The 26,069-nt window shown below is 31.2% G+C and overlaps 4 protein-coding genes across 9 annotated transcripts; 2 read left to right on the top strand and 2 right to left on the bottom strand.

The window, feature by feature from the left end:
- The first annotated feature begins 984 nt into the window (after positions 1-984).
- LOC128196740 (caffeoylshikimate esterase-like) lies at positions 985-1,536 on the top strand. The gene has a single exon (XM_052878263.1). It carries the CDS (start codon positions 985-987, stop codon positions 1,534-1,536), a length of 552 nt encoding a protein of 183 aa, XP_052734223.1.
- A 5-nt stretch (positions 1,537-1,541) lies between these two features.
- LOC108339461 (G-box-binding factor 3) lies at positions 1,542-5,410 on the top strand. Of its 6 annotated transcripts, none has more exons than XM_052877462.1 (8): positions 1,551-1,641; positions 1,757-1,863; positions 2,640-2,753; positions 2,915-2,969; positions 3,052-3,206; positions 4,030-4,104; positions 4,681-4,806; positions 5,120-5,410. In XM_052877462.1, the coding sequence occupies exons 3-8, from the start codon at positions 2,715-2,717 to the stop codon at positions 5,198-5,200; spliced, it is 531 nt and encodes a 176-aa protein (XP_052733422.1). In that variant the 5' UTR covers positions 1,551-1,641; positions 1,757-1,863; positions 2,640-2,714; the 3' UTR covers positions 5,201-5,410. The 6 variants fall into 6 exon arrangements, with proteins under 6 accessions (XP_052733418.1, XP_052733422.1, XP_052733423.1 ...); XM_052877463.1 differs by having other exon boundaries at positions 2,676-2,753; XM_052877458.1 differs by having other exon boundaries at positions 1,542-1,863.
- A 1,846-nt stretch (positions 5,411-7,256) lies between these two features.
- LOC108340803 (arabinosyltransferase RRA3) lies at positions 7,257-9,897 on the bottom strand. Its single transcript, XM_017578386.2, has 2 exons — positions 9,485-9,897; positions 7,257-8,626 (listed from the first exon to the last, which is right to left on the bottom strand). Exons 1-2 carry the CDS (start codon positions 9,683-9,685, stop codon positions 7,514-7,516), a joined length of 1,314 nt encoding a protein of 437 aa, XP_017433875.1. The 5' UTR covers positions 9,686-9,897; the 3' UTR covers positions 7,257-7,513.
- Positions 9,898-11,683: 1,786 nt separating this feature from the next.
- LOC108339803 (HVA22-like protein k) lies at positions 11,684-14,521 on the bottom strand. Its single transcript, XM_017577015.2, has 7 exons — positions 14,297-14,521; positions 14,089-14,186; positions 13,567-13,618; positions 13,216-13,279; positions 12,893-12,988; positions 12,265-12,337; positions 11,684-12,014 (listed from the first exon to the last, which is right to left on the bottom strand). Exons 1-7 carry the CDS (start codon positions 14,359-14,361, stop codon positions 11,914-11,916), a joined length of 549 nt encoding a protein of 182 aa, XP_017432504.1. The 5' UTR covers positions 14,362-14,521; the 3' UTR covers positions 11,684-11,913.
- Positions 14,522-26,069: the final 11,548 nt, after the last annotated feature.

Raw genomic sequence — 26,069 nt, forward strand, 5'->3', positions numbered from 1 at the left:
ATGTCACATGTGAGCTTATAGCCTTTCTATATTAGGAAAGGGAATCAATGTTCTGAATGAATGCCTAAGATAAAGGGAAAATAAATTTAATATATCATAAATTCGTTAGACCTTTGCGATATGTATTAAGAAGTGGATTTAAGCCCTGGTTAGAGTCTATCCTAACCATAATATTAGAGTCAGATTAAAACCTATGTTAGTGATATTTTTTGTTTTTTGGGCATTTCTATTTCACCGTTGTCGGGCTGGACCACCCAATTTTTACTATCACGCATGAGATGTTTATACCTCGGCGTGAAGGGGTGTGTTGGAAGTCTCACATCGACTAAAGATAAGGTTAATTTATAATATATAAGTGAGGTGCAAACCTCACAAGCTGATTTGTAGGATTGAGTTAGACTTAAAAAACCACTTTTTAGTAAGGTTTAATTGCTTCCTTTGTCCCCAGTTTGGTTGAATTGTGTCAAATTCATCCTCATTTTTAAAAAAGTTTCATTGTCGTCCTCACGTGGTGTAAAAGTGTCAATTGAATCCAAACATAGAAAAAATTTGTGTCAATGTAGTCATCTCCGTTAAATACACACTAACGGTGTTAAGTGGCTGATAATTTGGCACTGACGTGTCAATGACGTGGCACTTAGAGGGTTACTTAGCAACTGAAACACGCATTACGATGACGCTGGTCGCGTTCTTCCTCACCGCCACCAAGCTCGCCAAGCTCGCCGGAGCTCTCTTTACTCTCACCGTTGCCGCCAACGCCTTCTCCTACTCCCGCTTCCGCAAGAACAACCTTCGCCGATTCCGCTCCCCTATCGACGAAACTTCCGACAAAGAGAGCTCGGATTAAAATATACTCAGTGTCCTGGAGCTCTCTTCGTCCCCTCCGTAAACCTCGTCGCAGACGATTGCCTCTCCTTCTTCAACTCTATCAAACAACAAAACCCCCAATTCCAACACCTCCCCTCTTTTCTCTTCGGCGAGTCCATGGGCGCCGCCATCTGCCTCCTCATTCACTTCCTCTCCCCGGAACCCTTCAACGGCGCCGTTTTAGTCGCCCCCATGTGCAAAATCTCCGACAGCGTCAGACCCAGATGGCCCATTCCCCAGATCCTCACCTTCCTCGCCAGATTCTTCCCCACTCTCCCCATCGTCCCCACCCCCGATCTCCTCTTCAAGTCCGTCAAGGTTCCCCGCAAGAAACTCATCGCCAACATGAACCCTTTGAGGTATCGCGGAAAGCCGAGGTTGGGCACCGTCGTCGAACTTTTAAGGGTTACCGACTTCCTCAATCAGAGGCTCTCTGATGTCAACCTTCCTTTCATTGTCTTGCACGGCAGCGCCGATGCTGTCACCGACCCCGATGTGAGTAGGGAGTTGTACCGCGAAGCCAGGACCCTCGATAAGACCATCAAGGTTTACGACGGGATGATGCATTCCTTGCTGTTCGGAGAGACCGATGAAAATGTTGAGATTGTCAGAAACGATGTTCTGTCGTGGCTGCTCGCTAGGTCTGGTGGGGAAACAAGACTTCAATGAAGAAGGTTTCAAGGTTCTGTTTTGTTAATTGTCTTGATGCATTTGGTGAATTCGATGCTACAAACAAAATTATATCATCGGACTGGCAACACCAAAATGTGAACTGTACTGTCCATTTCATCCAACAATTCTAATTTATTGATATATTGATGCAAGAAATTTATTCCCTTCACCAAATGTTCACTTCATCGTTTCTGTATGGGCAAATCATGAACAAAAGCTACCACTTTTGGCAACGGTGAGAGTAAAGAGAGCTCCGGCGAGCTTGGTGGCGGTGAGGAAGAGCGCGACTGCTAAGTAACCCTCTAAGTGCCACGTCATTGACACGTCAGTGCCAAATAATCAGCCACTTAACACCGTTAGTGTGTATTTAACGGAGATGACTACATTGACACAAATTTTTTCTATGTTTGGATTCAATTGACACTTTTACACCACGTGAGGACGACAATGAAACTTTTTAAAAAATGAGGATGAATTTGACACAATTCAACCAAACTGGGGACAAAGGAAGCAATTAAACCTTTTAGTAACATGATCCTTAGAGCTTTGCAATCATATATATATATATATATATATATATATATATATATATATATATCATAAATTCGTTAAAATCTATAAAGTTCTTTCTAATATTCTCCCAAAAAGAAAAAACTTTCAAACACAACGTTTATAATATTACAGGAAATCTGTACTTACCAATTCAACTGTACTGAATCAGAAAGGAGAATCTTACCATTATTTTACAATTGCATGCTATGATTTATTCCATATTTAGATTTGTTAAATTCCTTTAAAGCTACACCATTTATATGATCTGGTTTATTCAAGTATCATCAAATCTACATGCCATCCAGTGTGGCTTGTTGCATGGGAATATTATGATTTTCTTATTGAATGTTTATACTTTCTAAATTAGCGTTCAGTTTTGCACTGGCTTTGCTTTTTCAACATCTCATTCCTTGTCACTTAAGGCCATTCTGATGAAGATATGCCACCATTATCGTTATTTCATTCTGTAGAGTATGGAAATGTGCACTACAGTGAACACGAATTTCTTAGATAAATACTTGCCAATGGTTTCTCATTTTAATTCTTAGGGATGGCCTACTGCTGAGCTCCTTTTACTTCAACAGGAAAGCGATGATACAAAAGAACAAAGAAAAAGGAAGGCGATGAATAAATCATTTAAGAGACGAAAGAAGATCATGAAGGTATACTATACATGCATATTTATTGTACAGTAGATATACACTGGCCCGTTAAGCATGTGTCTCGAACTTCTGAATTGATTATAAATAAAAATTCAGCCATCTTATTAGCCAATGTTTTCATCTTCATAGTTCATAATGCTTATAAGCATGGTTCCTTTCAGCTGGTGGATATCTTTTCAGCTAAGCATGAACAATCCAGCATGACAGTCAGAAATGGTATGTTCTGAGTTCATCAATTTGTGATTTATTGTATAAAAGTAGAAAAATCACTGTCTTATGATCTATGAGAATTGATCAGGGGGAGGTGCAAACAATGTGACTAGTATTGAAAATTCTAATTCTATTCAAGACAAAACAAATATTGGGTCGAATCATTTTGGAGCAAATCCAACTGAGAGGAACAGGAACTTGAGTACAAAACTATCTGCCACTAATCCTCAACTTACAAAGGAGGTACTGAATTTTTGAGTGTTATATCACATATTATCTTTCTGGTTACCTTTCTATATTAGAAAAGGGAACTTGATCTAAATGAACTCCAAAGATAAAGGGAAAGTGAAATTAATACATAAGCTAACTGAACTTTAAAACTTTTGTTGGATTAATATACTGAACATATACGAATATCTAACGTTGATCTTTTCATGCTAATCATGCTTATAAATTCCTTAAAATCTAAAAAAGTATTATTTTATGCTCCCAACAAGAGAAATCTTTTGCATAGGAAGTTTATAGTATTACCTTGGAAGGAAATTTATATGTACCGGTTTAACTGTATAAAAAAGGAGAATCTAATTATGATATTCAACTGTCACTGGTTTACTATTGGTGTTATAATGGCCCAAAGATACATTGCTTGGATTCACCTCATTGATTTCTTTCATGTTTAAATTTGTTAAATACCCTAATAGCTACACCATCTATATGATCTAGTTTATTTAAGTATAAGTATCATCATATCAGCATACCACCCTGTGTGGCTTGTTGGAGGGGCTTCTGCAGTATTAATACTCTTTTTACGATTTCCTGCTTGCATTGTAAGTGATTTTGGACATGTTTTTGTTCAATTTTTGCATTGGTTTTGTTCTTCTTGCACCTCATTGCTAGTCACTTAAGGCCATTTTGGATGAAAAGGTACCACAATTGTAGTTATTGTTATATATACAGCCTATGTAGATGTGTACTGTAGTGAAAATGAATTTCTTTGGTAAATACCTGTCATAGTTATAGTTTTGCTTTTAATTGTTACTGATGCCCACTGCATTTACTTTGACAGGAAAGTGATGAAGAAAAAGAACAAAGAAGGCAATCAAAGAAGAAATCAGCCAAGAGATCAAGGATGAAGATGAAGGTACACAACATATTTATCGTATATCATATGTATATATACTGGCACTAAGTGTTAGGTGTTTTAAAGTCAAAGTGAGTTTGACAGTTTCTGTCTATTAAAATTCTGTTTCTGTTTTTTCCTTGTTTGTGTAACCTGCTGCTGTACATATAAATACAAATACAGCATGCACCTTTCTAATAAAGGTTGAATAACAGAAGTGCTCTGCACATGTTCTGTGTATGCACCTTGTCGTAAACAATATTAAGTAGGTGTGTCGAACTTGTTGGAAATCTCACATCCATTAGAGATAAAGTCAACTTAAAGTATATTAGTGAGTGTAAACCCCATCTTATAAATCGGTTTTGTAGAATTGAGTTAGGTTTAAAGTTCACTTCTTAACATCAAAGTCATGATTAGAACTTATCCTACCAATATTTGTTGGACATATTGTTTCATCCGTTGGCGGACCACTCATTGATGTCAGAAAATGATAAATGCATTGCACAATTATCATACCATTCACAATCCTTCTTGACAGCTCTTTCATTTCCTTAAAGTCATAATCTTTTCCATAACTTGTGCGTTTCACCTTGGCAGATGGAACGTGAAAGGTTAAATGCTTCCATTGAAAATCTAGGTGTCGAAAATGCTGCGCTCAGAGAAAAGCTTCATGACCTTCTTCATGAGTGTGATAAGCTCATAGAAAATAATAATTCCATACTGGTATGCCATTTGAATCCTTACTTGTCAAGCTATATAACTGTTTCTGTAGATTTTTAAGTTGAATGACTAAGTACTTGTATTCCTATAAAAGAAAAACATTAATGGTCTCATGTTACATTCTTCCTTTGAAGCAATTTGAAATTTTAAGAGATTTAGCTATTTATATAGAAACAAAATGAAACATAAACATGATTTATCTAAACTAGGAAACTTGTAAAAATGAATGGTCTCATGTTACATTCTTCGGTTGCTTTGTTGTGTTTTATTTTTTGCCACAAACTTTAGCATCTGATCTGGTGTGTTATGGGGACAGGATGAACTCAATGAGATGTATGGTAAAGAAAAAGTAATGGAAGTTTTGAGTATGCAGTATGCTGACTCGGGCCAATGCTGATCAAAACTCTATAATGACAGATGAGATTCAAATTTCAACTTATCTAAATTCTATCATTTTCACATTACAAGCCATAATTGGCTTTTCCTTATAGAAATAACTAAAGTCTAAACAAATGACAGACGTACTATAATGCTTTTATCGGTCAGCTTTCAAAACATCTGCATGATAATTTATGGTCCTTTCTTCAATGGTTAGCATTTTCCTTAATTTCATAGTGCTATCCAATTTTTTTGGTAGACATTAGATTATTTTTTTAGATATGAGATTTTGTTATGAAGTTTTGTGATTGTGCTTTTCTCCCCTTTCTATGTTTTTCTTATCCGCGGCTTTTTTTTACCAGTAATAGATAATAGGATAAAACTTAAATTTAATACTTAAAACTGTAAATGTTACTGTGTAATAAATATTTATATTAAAATATTACAAAAAAAAGTATCAGATGATACTTTAGTTATAATTAAATAACAGTATTGAAGATACGATCTTAAGTTGTCTACCTTTTTCTCTTAACTGTGCCCATTCCCATTATTATATATAAGTAGCATTTGACTATTTTTGAAAGGGGTATTTTTATAGCATTTGTTGATATATTTATCTTGACATATTTTTTATGTAGCTAAAATTTATTAACAAAATGCAAAAAATTATAGGTGGATTTGTAGGAAGAAAAGATGTAGTTTTATATTGGTAAACACGTTTTTTTTAAATAAAAATATTTTTAGAAAACATACGAGAGACTGTGTTTCTAGCGTTTCAGTTTTTTAATCGACATGAGCAAAATACCTTGCTTTATGTTAACCAGTATTTGCGAAACTTCTTCTGCCAAATGATTTATTTTAATGCAAATATTCTGAAGATGTATTTATGATAAATAAAATCTATCAGCTAAGTAATTAACATCAGAAAAAAATATGGCTTAATTTTGTTTTAAATTTTTAATAAATTTAAAAACTTTCAATTATGTTTTTAATAGATTTTTATGGTCTATTGAGTATTTAATAAATTTTTATTTTTTAATTGAATTCTGAATGTCAACTTGTCTATTAAATTAGTGATGTGACTATTAAGTGGTACCAATCTCTTTTATAACTAAAAAAAATATGTGACTATGCATTAGTAACAAATGTTGGAGGGAGATACTGGTGATTAGATCTCTTGCAATAGTTATAAGAAGTTTTTTTTTACCGTATTTTTATATATTCATAAATAAAGTTGTAGTGTGAAATTAATTTATGCAAAAACAAAAAGATTGAGAAATATAAAATTTCACTAAAACTGACTATTTTAATCTATTTATAATGAAAGACATAATACTCATGACAACCTATAAAGAGAACAAGAACATGAACCACAATAAAAAGTGGAAGCCTAATTACTCACGAGTAAGATTCTGGCCTTGAGTATTTTGGTTTTTATGATTTTTATGATAACTGGCATTGTTTTTTAAAATTATAAGATTATAAAATTATAAAATAATAATTTGTAAAATTTTAAAATAATAAAATTACATATTACAACAACTCAACAAAATATATGACAAGATCGTAACCAGAAAAGTCGCATCACTAAGTTTAAGAGTGGAGATTCAATTGAAAATTTTAAATTTATCAAATATTCATTAGACCATAAAAATTTATTAGAAATTTAAATAAAATTTTTCAAATTTATGAAAGAGTTTAAACATAATTAAGCTAAGCAAAAAATTATTTAATGTGACAGAAACACTATTAACTATAGTTAGTAGTAACCCGAGGATGCGGAGAACCAAAAATGACATATTTGGTAATTTGGCAATTCCCTTGAAAACAGAATTTCAGATTATTTGAAGGTAAAGCTGAATAAAGATAAGTATTATTTAAATTTGCTTCGAAAGCCAAACATAAAAGCTGAACATAATTTGATTAATAAAATTCAACAGTAGTATTACTTGGTTAATTTTTCATATAATTATGGTTAAGATTTCTTGAAGAATCTTCTTCCAGTCTAAAATTTGATTTGATTGAAAGAACGAGAAGAGATGGAAAAAATGGATGCCTAAAAAACAATAAAATGGTTGACCAAGAAACAACAAAAAACTTCAAATTAGCATACAACAAATGTTACAGAAGAAAATCCATGTAAGCCCCACCAAAAACATGCATTAAAAAGGAATAGAAAGAAACAGAATGAGGCCTAAAAGCATAACTCAATGTACTCATAAGATGATATCAGTTTGTACCTACACATGCTTTGTAGCTAATGAAATCTACTGTGAAACTGTTCTAAGCAATTGACCCGAAAAAAAATATACTCTCAGCAGCAGCAAGATTATCAATTTGAGCCATCTGGGAAAGGTTTGAGAGCATCCTGCTTTCCATCAACGTAGTACTGAACAATTGCTTTCATTCGGGGAAGTTTATCAGGGTGGTAATTCACGTGAATAATTACAGGCTTCAATTTGCTGAGGTTAGCATCATTCCTCACTGTCTTGAACAGAACCTTGCTGTTCATGAAGAGATACATATCCATAGTTCTTCTGGAAGCATGAAGCCCATCATAACCAGGATGTGATGGGTAAAAGAGTTCCTCATTGAAAACAGCCTGGTCCCAAGCCTTCTCTTTCGAAAGTCGTGTTGCCACACGATCCAAAAGCTCGATTGAAGGGATTGTTGGTCTAATATAGAAGAAACCAGAGTTGAAAACCCATATCCTCATAGTATGAGCAAATCTAGCCCAACCCATTGCAGGTTCATCAAAGACATCGTTATAGCCGTATGCTGTCATGTTACTGTGACCATCGCTCATCGACTCCACGTCTGAATCCCGGTATAGATGATCGAATGGATTCTGCAAATATACAATGTCCACATCTGATAGAAGAACACTGTATCCCAACTGCAAAAATTCTCTTAGAATACGAAATTTAAGACCAGAGACAGCATGGTTACTCCCGATTCTTCCAATTACATCAACACTATCTTCTGGATCTCTTTTATACACTGGCACTTGATTTGAGTCACAAAACTTCACAATCTCATCGTCTAAAGCAACAACTAGATAGTTGGTTATGCCAACTCTCTTGATGTTGGTGAACCATACCTCCAGCATCTCCTTTACATTGGCGTTTGCAAGTCCAACTATAAGCTCTCGTTTAACTGCAACTTTCTCTAATATCTTTCCCAATCTCGAGTTCACAGACTCATCAGGAACAACAGTAGGGTTGGTTCTCAGTCCCTTTACTGTACCAAAGGGTCCAGCTTTAACCTGTTTACCTAGCGTAAGGAACTGCTTTTGAGCCTGGTCTTTCCCTTGCTCTGCAAGGCGAAGCCTTTCAGTCAATTCCCTCACCTGTTTTTTTAGCTCAGCATTCTTCTCTGATACCGCTACAAACTCTGATTTCAACAGGTTGACCCGATCTGAGGATTCACATCCAGCTGAATTTTCCTGCCAAACAAAATCCATGATGAAAATTATGCTGTTTCTTCTTTCATATAGGATCAAACACATCCTTTACAGAGTGTGGGTTGAAGATCAATAGAAATTATATATTTTGTGGAACACACTTCCCGTTTTAAAATTCCTAGTTATAATTTTCTTTTCAATAGATTTTAACCGATGATACAGAGTGTGTTACAGAGTCTTCTACTAGAACTTCTCATATAGAAAGATACTTATGCAAGGTAAAATGAGTTTGTGCATAGCTAAATTTAAATCCTATAAATCACGTGTAAACCAATCAAAGAAATATCAAATTCTGCCTATTCAAATCAAGCCAAAATAGTACGTAGACTTGTGCATTATGCCTAGATTGCCTCTTAACTCGTCTGAAGAAACTCAACAACATCATCAGCTATATCTCCAAGTTTCAATCATCATACAAACAGAATTCCAGTTAAGCTTCTAAACCAGGAGATTGCTTCATCCCGAGGCAGAGAAACCAACCAGACATGATTTTCAGGATATACTAAGGTAGACAAAAAGACCATTCAGAAGCACACATTTAATACTAACATCACCATCATACCAATTTGACAAGCAAAATTGACCACCGTACAAATCCACAAATTTTTAAAAGAGGAAACAAGTGGGTATTGTTTAGCCAGGGCATATAGATCGAAAACTAGCAAGATCAGTAAGATCAAACACAATCCAACAACAACCAAAAAAAACAAAAACAGTTGGTCAGAACATTGGGAATTCCCAGTCAACGGCAATCACAGATGTGATGAAGATTACCAAGAGACCCGAAAGCTGAAACAGTAAGAAAGAGCAAAAAGGCAGAGTCTTTGACGAAAATGGAACCTGGGCTATGGATCCTGCGTTAGAGAGGCGGCGATTAGCAGCGACAGAGTCAGAAACGAAGAAGCCATTGGGGTACAAGAACGCGAAGACGCATCCAATAAGGACGCCAATTGCAACTGCGGTTAGGACCCTGGATTTGCGTAGAGAGTTTGGGTTGTTGTTCCTCATCAAGGGTCCCTCTCTGTCTCTGCGCCCAATCATTGTATCTCCGAAACCCGATGGTTGTTGGGTTTTATAATAACTGTTTGGGGTTAAAGGGAAACAACAATGGAACGATTAAAGTTGGTGTTGTTGTTCTTCTGAGAAAAAGCATTCATTCCCTTTGAACTCTGAGACTGATCGTGATTGAGCAACAAGTTTCTCAGATTCTTCTTACACGCACATACAATATTATTCTTCTAATTTTTCATGTAATTATTGAGAAGTATCAAATCGCGAGTGCAGAGAAAAATAAAATACAAAGTTGACTTGCCTGGTAATTAAATTAAAATTAAAACAAGTACAAAAAGTAAAACCCTACTTAATTTTAGTTTGAATAAAAAACTACACGAATAATACCTTCACCATGTTTTTATTTTTGTTGGTAAAAATAAGTTTTTTAAAAGATATAATTAAAAAGTAAAAATCATCAGTTAAATTTTTCATAAAATTTAATCGTTAATAAATATAAAGGACCAAAGTAAAACTACGAATTTTTTTTCACAAAAAAGCACGAATTACTTTTATTTTTCTTACTGTTAATAAAAAAAAGTTACTAATGAGAATTAACATTAGAATAGACAGAAGAATAGTGAGGTCAAATGTATTTTTAATATTAATTCAGATGTTCTTTTCAGACAAATTGTTTTCAATTTATCTTTTTACACGATCCACGTTATCCAATTACAATTATAACATCGTTTTTTAAAAATTATGACTCTAAACAAGTTAATTAAAAATAAATGTTAAGTCTCTAAAGGAACCAATTCTATATTTTGTTCTTATGTGTAAAAGTCGTTTTCAATTTAATCCTTGAACTTTAAAATAAATCCATACAAATCTTACATACTATATAAAAAACAGAGAATTTTGGAAATAATTGTAAGGATTTAAGTTGGATATTGATAATTTTTTCTTGTATAAAAATCAAATGAAAAATAGACACTATATTTCGGAATTAAAATCATGTTCATAATGGCTGCATTAAAGCTCATGAATAAACTAAAAGTACACAAAAAAAAAAGGAATAACGCTTTAAATGTTGATTAAGCGCGGAAAGTTGGAAATAAAAAATATCCAATAAAATGACAGAAAACTAGATAACCCGGTCACAACTTAAATTTAGTAACTATAATTTTTATTTTCAACAACTATAACTTTTCATATTCCAATTTATTTCAAAAATACTGTCTTAAACATTAAGAAAATTGTTTCTGAAGTTCTTTTTCTCATTTATAAGTAATTTTATAAAATAAGATAGTATAATTGAATAAAACAAGTTCATTGGGTCCATTATGCTGTTAAGTTAATATAATTTCACAAATTATTGATTATATATATATATATAATGTATTATTATATAATCTAGGTTTGGATGACAAAAATATTCTTGTTAACTACAGAGAAAATGTACACTGATAATTAATATTTATAAATATTTTTATTTGAATTTTAATACTCATTAAATAGATTCGATGTAATATCATATTATTTGTATTTACTTATATTTATTATTTATAAAAAAGTAAAATTTAATTTATATTTTATTAAATTTAATTTAATTAAAATTAAAATTATTTTTTATTTTATTATGTTAAATTTAATTAAAATTAAATTTTAGTTTATACTTATATTATTTTTTATAATTTCATTTAGATTTTATTTTAAAAATTTATAAAATATTTTTTTTAAATATTTATAGGTAAATATTTTTTAAACACATACAACGAAACTATGAATTTTTTTTATTGTAGATGGAAAAGTGAGTACAGTGAGTAGGCATTATCTTATCCTATCTAACTTTTTGTCATCTTTAGTCACGGTAAGGGAAAATGATTCTGTATATCTGCCAAGGGACAAAGATGTTCAAACCTTCATAACCAATCACACAGTAATAATAGATAAATAATGAATACACTCATATATTCATAAAAGCTTTTGTCGAAACTCAAAACATAAAATGCAGAAATTATAATTATATGGTTGTTAGATGCTTAAAGGTCAACAAACATAAACGTGACCCTAGCTGTGTATATTACTCCCAAGACAACAATTGCTGTGAAAATCAGTATTTACATCAAATATGCCTATTTTCTAAGAACAGCTAGTGAAAATCAAGAAAATAAATATGACTAAACAATTTTGCAGAACTAATAATGCAAAATTCTGTAGCCCATGTGCAAATCATAAACCCAACGTATTTTTGTCCAATACAGGTAAAGAGAAATGCACTAATCTTCTGATTCTGAATCCTGAACCTGTCTCTTTTGGGGTTCAATGTTATTAGACTCCCTCCCAACTGGATGAATGAGATCCCTGATCATCTGAGTTCCTGAAACACAAAATCACCATAATCACTACATATATTTCTTAGCTGAAAAATGAATAACAAACCTTCTAAGTGATACCGAAATAGCATCTAGTTCCCAAATTCTAATGACAGCATATTATATACCTCCTAAATATAATGTATCCATAACAAAGAATAGCTCACTTGACTTATTTTTCCTTTAGAACAGATTGGAACTGAAATAGAGAGTTTAATGGCGGCAAATATAAAGATACGGAGTTCACATAAGTACCTGTCATTAGAAACTTCACTGCTAGAGTTCTTGCAAGCTGTAATTCAGTTTGGTGATCACGAATAAGTTTACTCTGCATGATCAAAAGTCACTTATAATATTATTTTTTAAGAATTTGTATTTTTAAGAGTACATAATGGAATTGCTCCCTTTATTGATGAAGCATTTCTCATGAAAAGCCATATCTTTTCATAAAGAGTCACATCACTTTGTAAGATTCATCTCTTCATGAAGAATCATGTCTCTTCATGAATGAAGGATTTTTTTCATCTCTTATAAATAGGCAGAGTATTTCATATTCCATTGAGAATCCTTTTTGAAAAAAGGAGAAAGAAGGTGATATAGTTCTTGTAATTTTCTTTTACAGAATGAGAGTTGTATTTCCAACACACTTGAACAATGGGGAAGGATTCCAAACGCCGCGAGGAAATTTGGTAGAAGCACCTTTTAACTCTCAAAAACTGGCACCCAAACAGTACCATACCAAATTCCCATGGACAATACAAATAAATCAAAAAGCATAGTAACTCTATGCCTTAAAATTCAAATGACAACACAACTGGAAAATCAAACAAGATAAAAATAAATGCATTTTCAGCAATAATGAAATCTATGAACAACTTCTTACCATTACACCATACACAAATTCAACAATCACATCCATTCTAGCTTGATGCTTCAACAGGAATGGACGCAAGTGAGTGGAATACAATTGTCTTGCACCCTGTTCAACAAGTTTTATATGGTTTTGTTAACGTGTTTATGTTTGATAGCGCATAAATTTATTAGAAAACAAATAAGAAAGGAGTAAAAGAACAGAACAAAAGAAACTTTCTTTCAAAATTTAAAATAACAACACAAGAGCAAAGCAACCAAGATAAGGTTATTAACACAGAAAATTCAGAAAGCATAGCAGGAAAAGAATAAGTTGAGCAATTTCGTTAAGCTTACATTGAGAGTGGGAAGTTGTAGCCAAAGAAGAAATGCAAACTTTGCATGGTAATAGAATGGAATCCTAATTAAATATGGCAAACAAACCTGGTTAGATCATAATACCTCAAGTAAAACGTGAAAGCAAACAAACAAATCACAACTGAAATCTTTGTTGTTAATGTTTAAGCCCTTCACAGGGTCATGAATTACAGGCAACTGGGATCACAAGACAAATGAATACAATATAGACATAACTTTGTTACAGATGAAAATCGTAAATAGACACTGAGGTAAGTTTCCATGAAAAAAAAAGTTTAAAACCACAAGAGTAAATTGAAAGAACAAAACCTATGGAAAACTTGTTCATACCAGGAAAATATTTTTTCGGTAAACATTTCTGCAGCACTGAAAGATCCATAAGCTGAAAAACACGAGAGAGATCAGTGTTAATACATTCAGACAAGTCCATCAAAGTAAAAATATCTACAATAGCACATCAAAATTAACAAAACCAGATTATATAAAAGAGAAAAAATAATTGCCAGCAGTTACTCTTATCATACTAACCAGAGAATTCTTCAAACGTTTTCATCCAAACTCATTACCAACCATCCAAAAATATCAACGATATATGACTTCATACTACGATACCAAAATTTTCATAAGTTTAGCAAGGTGAAATCAAATTAAATTACACCAGAACAGTCCTCTTAACTCTTAACCCGTGACCTCGATACATGTATTCTGCAGATCTTTAAAGCTGCAATGTCGCATGCATCGCTAATAGTCTAATACCCAATCAAATCAACAGAAAATAATATAACAAAAAAAATGAATTGATCGATTTAACAATGTTCAACGAGGAAATGTTGGTTGAAGAATAATCAGAACCTGCCCAATACAATAGCCATCTCTGTTGCTGATATGGATCATTGTCCTCAATAGCTTTAAAAGTGGAATACACGGGAAGCGCAAGCCCTATAGAACAGCTGCAACGAGTAACCCAATATCACTGAAGTTGGTGTTGAGTAAGAAAAATATGATTTTTAGTAAAGTTTAGAAGAATTAAGAAAACATGATCGAAGGGAAACACACATACCATGCTGTGCGGAGAAAGAGGTTGGGAGCAACAGGGGAAATGAACGGTCTCAAGCTAACCTTCATCGATCTCAGAACAGAAACAGAAAAACCTTGAACTGGAGTTATGGCGAAGAAACATAGAATTACGGGTAACAATTCTCTGGTAAAGGTAAAGATAAAGATAAAAGTAAAGGCATGACACCAAGAAGGAAACTTTAGGGTAGGATTTCAAGAACAGTAAGGAAAATGTTTTTTTTCACACATCATAATCTATGTTTGGGAGTATTTTTATTATTAAAAAAAAGTTAATTTTTGTATTTTATAAAAAAAGAAATTAAAGAATCAAATAGTAATTGTAAACTATCTATAAAAAATTGTTAAGTGTAAAAATATACAGGTTATTATTCTCTTCTTTGTTTGGTAGGGTTTTTGTAATTGATAGTAAAAATGGGGTTAGATAATTTCAACTTTATTTTAAAATTTTCAGTAGTTTTTTATATACTAAAATTTTCAATGCATATTTTTGTCTTTTAGATTCTATTTTGTTTAATATCCATTGATATTCATTTGACGTGACGAATCAAAGTTGACTTTAGAAATTATTATTAATCGAATCAACCTTGATTTTTTCATTCAATGATTGTGATTAAGTAATAATTATTTTAATAACGTACAGCCAATTACGGTAAATTGCACCACCTCTTCCTTGTTAGCATAATGTTGATTAAGTTATTAATATATTAGAGATATTTGGATAAATATATTTATTAGCTTGTAAGATGTAATTGATGCTTCTTATTATAGAATACTATTATAATTGAAGATTTATTAAAATTAATTCATTTTTCTTATACGCATCTTGTGCAAGTCTACTAGAGAAGGGATTAGGCATTTTTATATGTTATTATTGATCAACTATTTTTAAATAAAGATATCACAAGAGTTTAACTAAATTAATAATAATTTTAAACAATGACTTTCACGTGTAATAATGAAATTCAAAGGGATTTTATGTGATTTATGTTGCAGTGATAAAAATAATATATGTTAGAAAATTTCACGTAATAAAGTAAGTGAGAGTAGCTATATATAATGGATTTAATGTAGATATGATTGTTAAACGATAACCAACTAATTTTAAGAATTCTGCAGAGAAACATCTATTAGTATAAATTAGTCACTGTTTCTATGGAAAAATTGACCAAAATATATCTCATATGCGAACCCTAGCAAATTAGAAAATAAGTTTATCTTAAACGAAATACATAATCTTTTTTCACTTTATATAAATATTATTCTGTCGCATTACTTTCACTTTTTAATTTTCTTACGACTTATTTTTATAAAATTCACACTTTAATATTTTTAATTTTAATTTTTCAAAAATTTAAAAATAGTTTTTTTATTATAATTTAAAATTTGCTGCGGATATTTTTCATAAGAAAATTTGCAAGAAATTTTCTGCGAATTTTTAAATTTCATTAGGAAGATGACCCGAAGGCTCCTTATAGCCAAGGTCAAAATTCAATTAAATTCATTAGAATGACATACAGTAAAAAACACAATACTAAATTTAAATATTATTTTAAATTTAAACTTTAAACATAGAGTTGAATTAAATACTTCAACAAAAAAATATTTTTGGTTGTAATTACATAAGTACGATTTTCTTTCTGGAAGATACACGTTATCTAAAAAATAAAACAATTTTTAAATTAATCTTCCATCAATAGAGAAAAATTTCTTCTACACGACATGAAAAAATATTTTTGAAAAAAATGAAAGAATTAAAAACAGTGTCCTCGACATTTTTCTACGATTTTGAAAGGTTTGTTTGGTTCTTGGTTAGTGGGCGATTTATCAAATATCACTCAGAAAGATTATGACAAGAGGGAGATGCAAAATCAAATGATATCCACAAATTTAAAATTGCTAACAGTGGAAAGTTACAACCTTCTTCATGCACATCATGATTAAGTTAATATAATGATAAATATTAATGAATGGTCCAATAATAAATAATATAGTTTATAATAACTTCAGTTAAATCTAATTTAATTTAATGTTCAATTACATATATTTAAGACCACTCATTCCTTCTTTTCTGCCACATTTTTCTGAGAGGGAAAAGCAAACATGAACATAGGTTTTACCGTGCGAAAGAAAAGGCCAAGAAAAAGCCACACCACAAGATCAATAGAAGTTGGACTCAAATTGATTACTCACATCACTGTTACGTGGATTGGATTATTGGGCCTTTGGTCCCCCAAACAAATAGAGGATCCAAGTGTTTGCTTTCTGTCTTTCTTCTTCTGCCCAATAAGGACAATAGCAATATACTACTAAAACTATTTTTTTTTTAAAATTGTTTTTATTTCTCAATAATGTATTTTATCTAAACACTACTTTTATAATTACCCATATTTTTTTTGAAGAGTTTATTTCTTTAAAATATACTATTTTATTAGTATATTAGGACATCTCACGTCAATTAAAGATAAAACGAGTCAATTAAAGATAAAACGAATGAATATAAACGAGTATAAATCTTATTTTATCAACTAGTTTTATGAGATTTTATTAGATTTAAAGTTTATTTTCTAATTTAGGTTGTGTAAGCTTGACTTAAATTTATATATTTTTCTTGATTTGATGTCAAAACTATGGATTAGAGTTTATCTAACGAAATTTGTTATTTGTTTGTATATATTGTATCATTTGTTATAAATCATTCGTTAATGTTTAGTTTTACGTTTAATATAAAAATGAGTTTGAAGGTAAATCTTATTGGTTTTACAAATGTTAAGTTAGATTTAAATATACTTTTTAATAAATCAAAATTAAATTTCTCATTATATATTTAAAAGATAAATTATTTGGTAATGATGGTATTGTTGTTGAGAATAGTAAACAGAAAAAAGGTACTGCTGTATGAGTATGTCCCTACCAAAGTTTTGGAGCTTAGTTTGGGTTTCCAATGGCGATAACACGTATATGGTTGATGGTGATATATTAATAGATCCAATTCAGAAAAAGAGTTAACCATCACATGCGCATGCCTTAGCATGAGTTCTTAAGGTATTGAAGATCGACAAGTGTGTTATGAAACAACCATTCAGATTTTTGAGGAAGTTCTTCATTTTGTTCTTCTTATTTATAAACACTTTCTTGACTCTGACCATTGTTTAATCCTCTTCCAATTTTGTGGCGCCACTCGTTGGAATCTTCAATTTTGCAACATATTTCAAAGCATTCATTATTGACTATAGATTTTGAAAGATTAAGATCGATGATTAAAATGCATAAACCAAATTCAACTTTTCTAAAACTAAATTAAATTCTAAAAGTGTTTTATCCTGCCGATTTGGAATAATTAATCTAATCAGACCCAAATGAATGACATTAACTACTTTAAACTTCTTTCAAGCGGAATTATTCAAATTATTATTACTTAACGTTTTATCTTATAACATATTTTTAATGTATATGATAAATTATTGTTGAAATCAATTTAAACAACTTTTAAAAGTTAAACTAAAACAACAATTTAGTTAAGTTTTTCTTTTGAATAATTCAGTGTTCTTTATACATATAATTCACTTCCTAGTTGGGATCTTGAATCTTGTGACAAATTTTATGCTATTTATTAGTACCTGCTGGTCTTAATTAATTACTAGCTTAAGGTAAAATAATGAAGGATAAGTGACTAACTTAGACAAACTGTGAAATAGCCGTTGTTAATTTAGTTAGTTTATTCAACTATTCTTAATTTTCTCAATCATTGTTGTTAATTTATACCACAGCACAGTTACAGAAGAAATTAAAAACATTAATGGTCAAAGGTAGGTCAGTGACAAGCTCTTATTTTATATAGAAAACTAACACTAAAATGTTAAAAACAGATTAAGTAGTTTCTAGAGTAATACGCGTGGCTTTGTTACTATTCTTTACCATGTGATGTAAATTAACTTAAAGCGATGAAAAATGACAAAGAAGATTATATTATATGTGTAACTTATTTTAATTTGAATACTTTGATCTAAAAGATAACCTTGATTCTAATAATAAATGTGTTTTTTTTTGTACATATCGTTAGTTATAAATTTACTTTGAACCTAAAATAATGCATGTGAGTGTGTAGATTCCACTCTTTAGAATTTTCAAAAAATACGTACAATAATACGTCTACTGATTGCTGGTTGATGGGTCGTTTTCAATGAACAATCAATGAGAGGGGACCCTATGTTGCTTAAATGTCACCTTTTTGTATATTTCAAAACACGTGAGATCATGTTGACTAAATATCCACCGTTTCAATTTTTTTTAAAATTATAGATGGAATTTGGAATTTTTTTTTAATTTTTTTATTTATTTTATTATTTTGAGTATTTTCAATTTTAGTCACTTATTTAAAAAACGAGTCAATACTTATTTCTCTTGATAATGACATGTGAGAGTAAAATAATACATTATTTGTGTCTATGTTGTTTCTGGTGCTGAATAAGTTGATCATAACTTTTGACTATTAGTTTTTTATGTCACAAAGAAAAGGTACAGAATTTGTATTAAAAATAAAATTAAAAATATAATATAACAAAATTTAACAAAAAATATTTCAATGATAGAAGAAAAACTATTAAACTTTTTTTTAACACGACAATCAAAATAGTGACGATATGCAAATGTTTTTTCTAAATAATTATTTTCTAAATATAGTTTTTAAAGTCAGTCAAACTAGGTATTTAACGTAAACTTTCGAACTTGTTGAATGTGTGTCAGATACAATCTGCAAATATTATTAATGCTTTCAATTTATTAAAAAAAAACAAGTTATTTGTGCTCAAGTTGCTCTTTGTCGTGATTTGTCCATATTACAGTGATGGTTCCGTTGACTCGTTGACATTGAAGACAGCACCATGATATGTGTTTTTGGATTGGAAAATATTTGTTTGTCATTATGTAATATTCCAAAATACAGTAATCACTATATAATAGAATTAATTATATTTTATAATTTAACAGTGCAGTTTTACACTAAAAATTAACGTTCAATAGCCGAACAACGTTAAGTACAGAGTTGAATACAATTTAACAGCATAAGAAAGGAAGTCAGGATCGAACGGTTTACAAAACCAATTACCGAACGATCTAAACAAAACAACTAACATCCAAAATCAACCGGACGATCTAAGGCTCGGCCTTAACTTCAACGTCCACCAGGTTCTCCTCTTCAATCACTTCCTCCAACAAGGCGTCTCCTTCTGCTCACATCCACACGAATGATCATCGCAATGACAAGACGGACGTACAAGGACGAGACAACACAAGAAAACACAGAGTAAGCTTAAGTAATTTAATTCACACATCAACATATAAATTAAACATTTCAACAACACAAGAATGGTTCAACATATATATATCAATACGAAAACTATCATTAGACGGACCGTCCGGACTGTATGAATCTGTGTAGCTACAGGCGTTCTTGCACCCGGGTGATGTAGTAACTGGGATACACTCAACAGCTGCCACCCGAGGTTAGCCCTATCCAAAGTACCCCTAAGGACTAGGACCTCCTGCCGTTCCCACACATGACCTACCCCCTCTACGTGAGGACGAGTACTCACGGAACATCAGGATGAACTGCCAGCATTAGCATAACCACAGTCATACTTCACCAATTTCCAATATTCAATACATGAGTCGTTCCTCCTTGGAACGCTCGTTCAAAAACCACAATCGTTTATTCATCTCATATACTGTTCATCCTTTATAATCTTCCACTTTATTATCAGTTTCATCATCAGTTACAGGGACATAAAATAACGAACGTTCAGCCCTCTTCATAACGAGAACGAACGATAAGAAAAAGATCGATGATTCTCCCGTTCAGAACAGAATAAAACGAAGAGAGTTATGTTGGATTTACGAAATGAACCGAGTAAAATAGTACAATATGTGACGAACGGTATCTACCACGTGAGTCAGTTGAATGAACTGACTCTCTTGAGTTCAAACCAATACTTAAGAATTAAATCAAGTATGGGGACCTTAGGCCGGATCCAATGCAAGAAGAATATTCAAGATGTTAAGGACCATATTTAGAATAGTTCACATACGGAAATCCAATGCCAGTAAATGACCGAACATGGGAAAATAAAGTATTACTACAGTTGGACGAACGCTATTTTTTCAAGATTGATTATACAATAGTACGAGCGCTTGGTATGAGATCGCGCACTACTCAATACGAGCGCTAGGTATGAAACCGAGCACTACTTAGTATGAACGCTAGGTGTAAGACCGAGCGCTACTTATTACGAACGCTAGGTGTAAAACCGAGCTACTAATCTTAAAATAAGAGGGTTTATATATAGGTATTACTCTATTTCAACTATCAGGGTATTACTATGCTGAGCCGAACGCTCAAACATAGTATTTCTACATGAGGACGCTCGTTCTTGACTAGAATTCTCTCCAAATGAAAGAGTTCCATTTTAAAACAATTTACTAGAACAAACCGAACGGTAGAGGACCGTTCGATAACGAACGTACATTATCATAATGAGAATTTCATATTCAGAATTTCATCTATTTTCAACTCAAGTTTTCAACATATCAGTTCATACCTTATAAATTCATATCAAATATCAATTTACAGACTTTATAGAATTCCACATTTATAATTCATACTCAAAATGATTACTCATATTCACATTCATACATATCAACCATCATCATATACATCAAGCAACATGCATCATATTCATTCCTTCAATCAACGGACGTTCATATAGTAAGGCAACATACAAATGTCAATTAAATTAAATAAGTTTGCCTTACCTGGATCAGTGAGTGAAACGTTCTAAACGTAAGATTTCGAGTTCGTCCGTCTACAGCTTTCTACCCCCAAAGACCACTTAATTCTTCCAACTAAATCTAACCATAAAAATCAAGAATAATTTAGACTATACCCCTTCATGCAACCAGAATTTGGCTTTGTATGTAACAAAAGAACGCTCGACGAAGAAGAGAAAGTTACCAGTTTCAGAATCTGGAACTGTTCGGTCCAGAATGAAGCTCACGACGACGGGAATTCTTCTACGGTTTCTGAAATAGGATCGGAGAAGGGAAGGATGAGTTACAGTAGAGAGAAGAAAAGGTTTTCTAGAGAGAAGGAGGAGGAAAATGGAAAGTCAGAGTTGGGAAGGAGAAGTGCATGCAGAGGAGAGTGAACAGGGTTATTCAGAAAATCATTTTTTTGTCTACCCCACGTCCCACGGACGTGCACTCTCCTATGGACACCTGTCCTCCACTTACTGATTTTCGAATCTTCCATTCTTGACACTTTGGCGTCAGTGATCAGAGTTTTGGGTGGGTTTTAAATGAATCTGAATAATGTTTTGGGGTAATAAATGAGATTAGACAGGTGGATTTTTGGGTGCATAATTACGAGGTCTGACACATCACTTGCACAAGTTGATTTTAGAAAAATTTTCATCATTAAAAAAAGTTAATTTTTATATTTATAAAGAAAAAGAGAGATAAATAAAAAAATATAATATAATAAGTGTAAAAATTTGGTTAAATGTAAAAATGATAATACTATTTTGAATTTGTAACTTTTATCATAAAAATGTTACTTTTATAAAAACTCACGTCGCAGATTTAAGATCTGTTTCTAATTTTATAAACCTATTTATAGAGTATTCAATGTTCAATTATAAATCTTGATTGATTTTTTAAGGTTCTTGTTTTTATTGATTTCTTTCTAATTTTTAATTTATAAATTCAATTATTCATTTCGTAGCAGCACGGATAAGATTTTCTTAATAGTATATGTGAACTCATTAATTACCATTTACATGCGGAAATATTTGCCAAATTACAAGTGAGATTATTGGGATCATCATATTATGTCATTATCTCCATTAATTATCATTTATTTGTCGATAGATACATTTATGTTTCAAGTGACATCATTAAAATTTCATATTATCCTATTATATTAGAGATTCTTTATTTCCTTTATTAATAAAGGCCCTAAGTTTTCACAATATGTAAATATGATAATGTGTCAGGAATGGAGGATGTTTATATGTTATATGATCTTCAATAAAAAAATATTTACTTGTCTATTATTTACGTAAATTTTTTAAAACTTACGAATATATGTAAATAAAAAAGTATTTTATAAATTTTTTAAATAAAACTAAAAAAAATAAAGTATAACAATTAAATGAAATATAAATTAAAATTTAATTTTAATTAAATTTAACCTAATAAAATATAAATTTATTTTAATTTTAATTAAATTAAATTTAATAAAATATAAATTAAATTTTAATTCTAATTTTGTACGGTTAATTGATATCCATAGATATGAGTAATATGATATCCTCACCCGTTTTACAAATGAGTATTAAAATACCTGTTGTCTACGGATACCAACTATGTATGCATATTCGTGGACACGAGTATTTTTGTTATCCTAAAATATATGTATAAGGATGAACAAAATGCCTATCACCACACCATCATAGCTTATTTTAAAATTATTAACTAATAACTTTAGTATTTATACTCTCTAGAGCCATAAACACAGGGGTTATCACCCTACTACTCACGAGGTTAATCTTTCACGTGTAAGATCAAAATTCTAGGGTAAAAACCTCCTGTCATTAACTTCCACACTTCATTTATCTCTATATGAGTTGAATGACAGGTAGTATCAAGATCCCCCTTTCTGAACTTTCATATGTCAAACATACACTAAACATCACCAAATTGTAGAATTTTTCCTTGAAATTCTCTCAACAATCATACAACATATAAACATATCAAAGGTTCTCATGTAAATTCGTGTAGTCATTATACTCACCAACAAAAATAAAAGAATGATACAAATCAATATCAAACAACCAAAGGAATAAACCAAAACAATTACAGAAATCGACGCTTAACACAAAACTTCTTGCATAGAGGTGGTGCTCAATGTCAGTTATGTCATCCAATGCCAGACTTTCCGCAAAAGGAGGTACTTAGCGATAGCTCTGGCGCTCATCGTCATTCTTCTCACAAAATGGCTCACCAGTTTGTCTCTCAATGACCTGGAAAAAAAAATGGTTCCAGACCTAAGAGGAAAGTGATGCTCAACATTGCTCAGCCACTGCTCAATGTCGCATCATACACAAGAGAAAAGAGAAAATAAACTTTATCTGTTCTTATGAATAATAAAAACATGATAAAGACACACAATTAGGACCACTGATTAGCCAAGAGTCTTATAGAAGTCTCAGGCCTCACATGCAAGCTAAAACCGCTCACATGCACAAAAAAACTCATAAACAAAACAAAATAGTAAAAATTAACTTACTTGCAAAAACTGATAAGTTAGAGTTAAAAATTTCGTCTCAAATATTACACAGATGATCTTTGATCTTCAAACTTATAAACAAAAGGTTAAAATCTTTAGAAAAAATATAAAACTCTACAGAACTTTTTTTTTTGAAAAGATAGTGTAATTTAACATAATGAAACTCGTTTATAAAAATTATATTTATACTTAAATCTTTTAAATATTAAAATAATCGAGTCTTGTTATTTAAATTACAAAAGAAACAATTTTCTAAACTCTTACAACATTATTAATATTTCTAATAAAAATCACAAACAACAAAATTATTACAAAATCTCTAATAATACACAATTCTCTTATTCAATTCTATTGTGATCACATCTATAAAATATTTCAGAATATATTTATGTTTGTCTTCTTCATATTATTCCATATAATTTTTTAATGAATATTTATTTAAAAATGTAACAAATAGCACAGGATAACAATCTATATTTTCATATTGTCAATTTCAATATTGGTTTCCACTCTTGTCAACATATGATTACTCCCTTTAATCCGAAGACACTGAAAATACTAGAAAATTTTGATATTATAAGGTCCGACACTATTTCAAAAAATTTCATGATATCTTTTTTCTATTTTTAATAACCTCCACACTTTCACTTTATTTTGTCCACTTCGTAATCGTTATAAAAATAATTCTTTGACACGTCTCAATCTTTTATATTATTTAATTTTACTAACTTTTATTTTTTTCTTAAAAAATATAATTTATACTTTTATAATAATTTTATCCTTTCATTTTATATTAAATAAATATAAAAAGTGTATTATAATATCATTATTCTAATACTTAATAAACAAAAATATTTTTATTCATGATTTGTTTTTTCTCTATAAAGAGGACGTGTACAATTTCTGAAAAGGCATGGCAACATGTACTATCATCCATGATGACTTTTGAAGAGCCATTCCTCCTAGGGTTTGACATTATTGATGTTTGGTACGATTCGATTCATGCATCAAATAGAGCCCATTACATTATTTTTTTAGTTCCACTCCACAATTCCAACATAAAGCTAAAGAGTAAACCAACCTCGATCCATGATAAGGATTCTGAAAACAACGACAATTTGTAACTAAATGCATTACGAAATGCTTATATTGCTAGCCACCGCGGGAACCTTCCAACCCATGTTACACACTTCTGGGAAAACCTTTCTGTTTTCACCCCAAACTTCATTTTCATCTCAAATTATTCACTAACCTATGTGTCACACACACTGTTCTCTTTCTATTTTAAATCATTTCAGAGTACGAAAATTTTCCCTATACAAAGGAACTTGCTAAGGATTTGTGTCATTGTTTATGGACCGGCCATCTCCGAAAGCTTTTTAATTTCATGCGTGCGTGTCTGTTTTGTCAACATAGGTAAAACGACACAGCAAACAATACAAAATGATCAATCAACACCAATCATAAGGTTTTGCAGCCTTGTACCAGAAAACCTGGTTTCGCAGCTTTGAAACACCAACTTAGTTTAATCATTTTTCTTTCTGTCGTCTCTGAAGAACAAGTTGCACGTCCAGCTGGAAATCACCGCGCTGGTACAATTACCTCATCATTAAAAAATTAAGCAATTTTATACTTTCAATTCAAAGGAGAAAAATACTGATATATTGAAGTTGGTGCCTGTATAATATAATGGATTATCTGTTTCACAGATTATAACATGCTATGATAATATTTTTAAATATATACATATATATGAATTTAGATTTAGTTTAACTTTACAACATCGTTTCTTTTTGTTCTTAGCTGTCTTTGATCCTCTTCTGGACAACCCATTAGCACAGAACATTAGATTTTGCATATCTGACAAGATGGGCGATCTTGAAGTAATTAATGATAATCATTGTTAAGTTTATTTATTTAAAAGTAAAAAATGGAAAGCATAAAATATTGCCAAGGTGAAGAGAACCCACATTGTGGAAAAATATTGAAAGATTTTGAGTCCTACTTTTATAGTCATTGCAATGCAGATTTTATGTATTCACATGCGACAGTGACTTCCATGGAAATTTAAAGCTTTGAAAAGACCACACAAGAAAATACATGCGAAAATACATACGTACCACATATGGCTGAAAATACATGAAAGTCGCTGTTTTTATAATATTTAATTTCTATTAATTAAATAATTTTTTTATCTATTATATCAATTAAATTTTACGCTAATTTTTATAAATTTTATTTTTAAATTCATCTTCGTTTATACTCAAATCTACTCAAATAAATAATCATTAATTCATTTTCAAATTTATCCACATACTCTCCTCCAAACCCTTCCTAAATACACCCTAAATTTTGTATACAAACTAAATCCCATTTGTTTTATTCTAAATCTCTAAAATTCAAGATTTATTAATCC

This window comes from Vigna angularis, chromosome 5 (genome assembly GCF_016808095.1).
Source record: "Vigna angularis cultivar LongXiaoDou No.4 chromosome 5, ASM1680809v1, whole genome shotgun sequence".
NCBI classification, from domain to species: domain Eukaryota; kingdom Viridiplantae; phylum Streptophyta; class Magnoliopsida; order Fabales; family Fabaceae; genus Vigna; species Vigna angularis.

Coding starts and splice junctions, on each gene's coding strand:
- LOC108340803 (XM_017578386.2), bottom strand. CDS start 9,685: ATGATTGGGCGCAGAGACAGAGAGGGACCCTTGATGAGGAACAACAAC. Junction 8,627..9,484: donor ACGCAGGATCCATAGCCCAG/GTTCCATTTTCG, acceptor TTTGTTTGGCAG/GAAAATTCAGCTGGATGTGA.
- LOC108339803 (XM_017577015.2), bottom strand. CDS start 14,361: ATGAAGGTTAGCTTGAGACCGTTCATTTCCCCTGTTGCTCCCAACCTC. Junction 13,280..13,566: donor ACCGAAAAAATATTTTCCTG/GTATGAACAAGT, acceptor ATATTTAATTAG/GATTCCATTCTATTACCATG. Junction 12,015..12,264: donor AGTGAAGTTTCTAATGACAG/GTACTTATGTGA, acceptor TTTGTGTTTCAG/GAACTCAGATGATCAGGGAT.
- LOC108339461 (XM_052877458.1), top strand. CDS start 2,715: ATGAATAAATCATTTAAGAGACGAAAGAAGATCATGAAG. Junction 2,754..2,914: donor GACGAAAGAAGATCATGAAG/GTATACTATACA, acceptor GGTTCCTTTCAG/CTGGTGGATATCTTTTCAGC. Junction 4,807..5,119: donor AAAATAATAATTCCATACTG/GTATGCCATTTG, acceptor TTATGGGGACAG/GATGAACTCAATGAGATGTA.
- LOC128196740 (XM_052878263.1), top strand. CDS start 985: ATGGGCGCCGCCATCTGCCTCCTCATTCACTTCCTCTCCCCGGAACCC.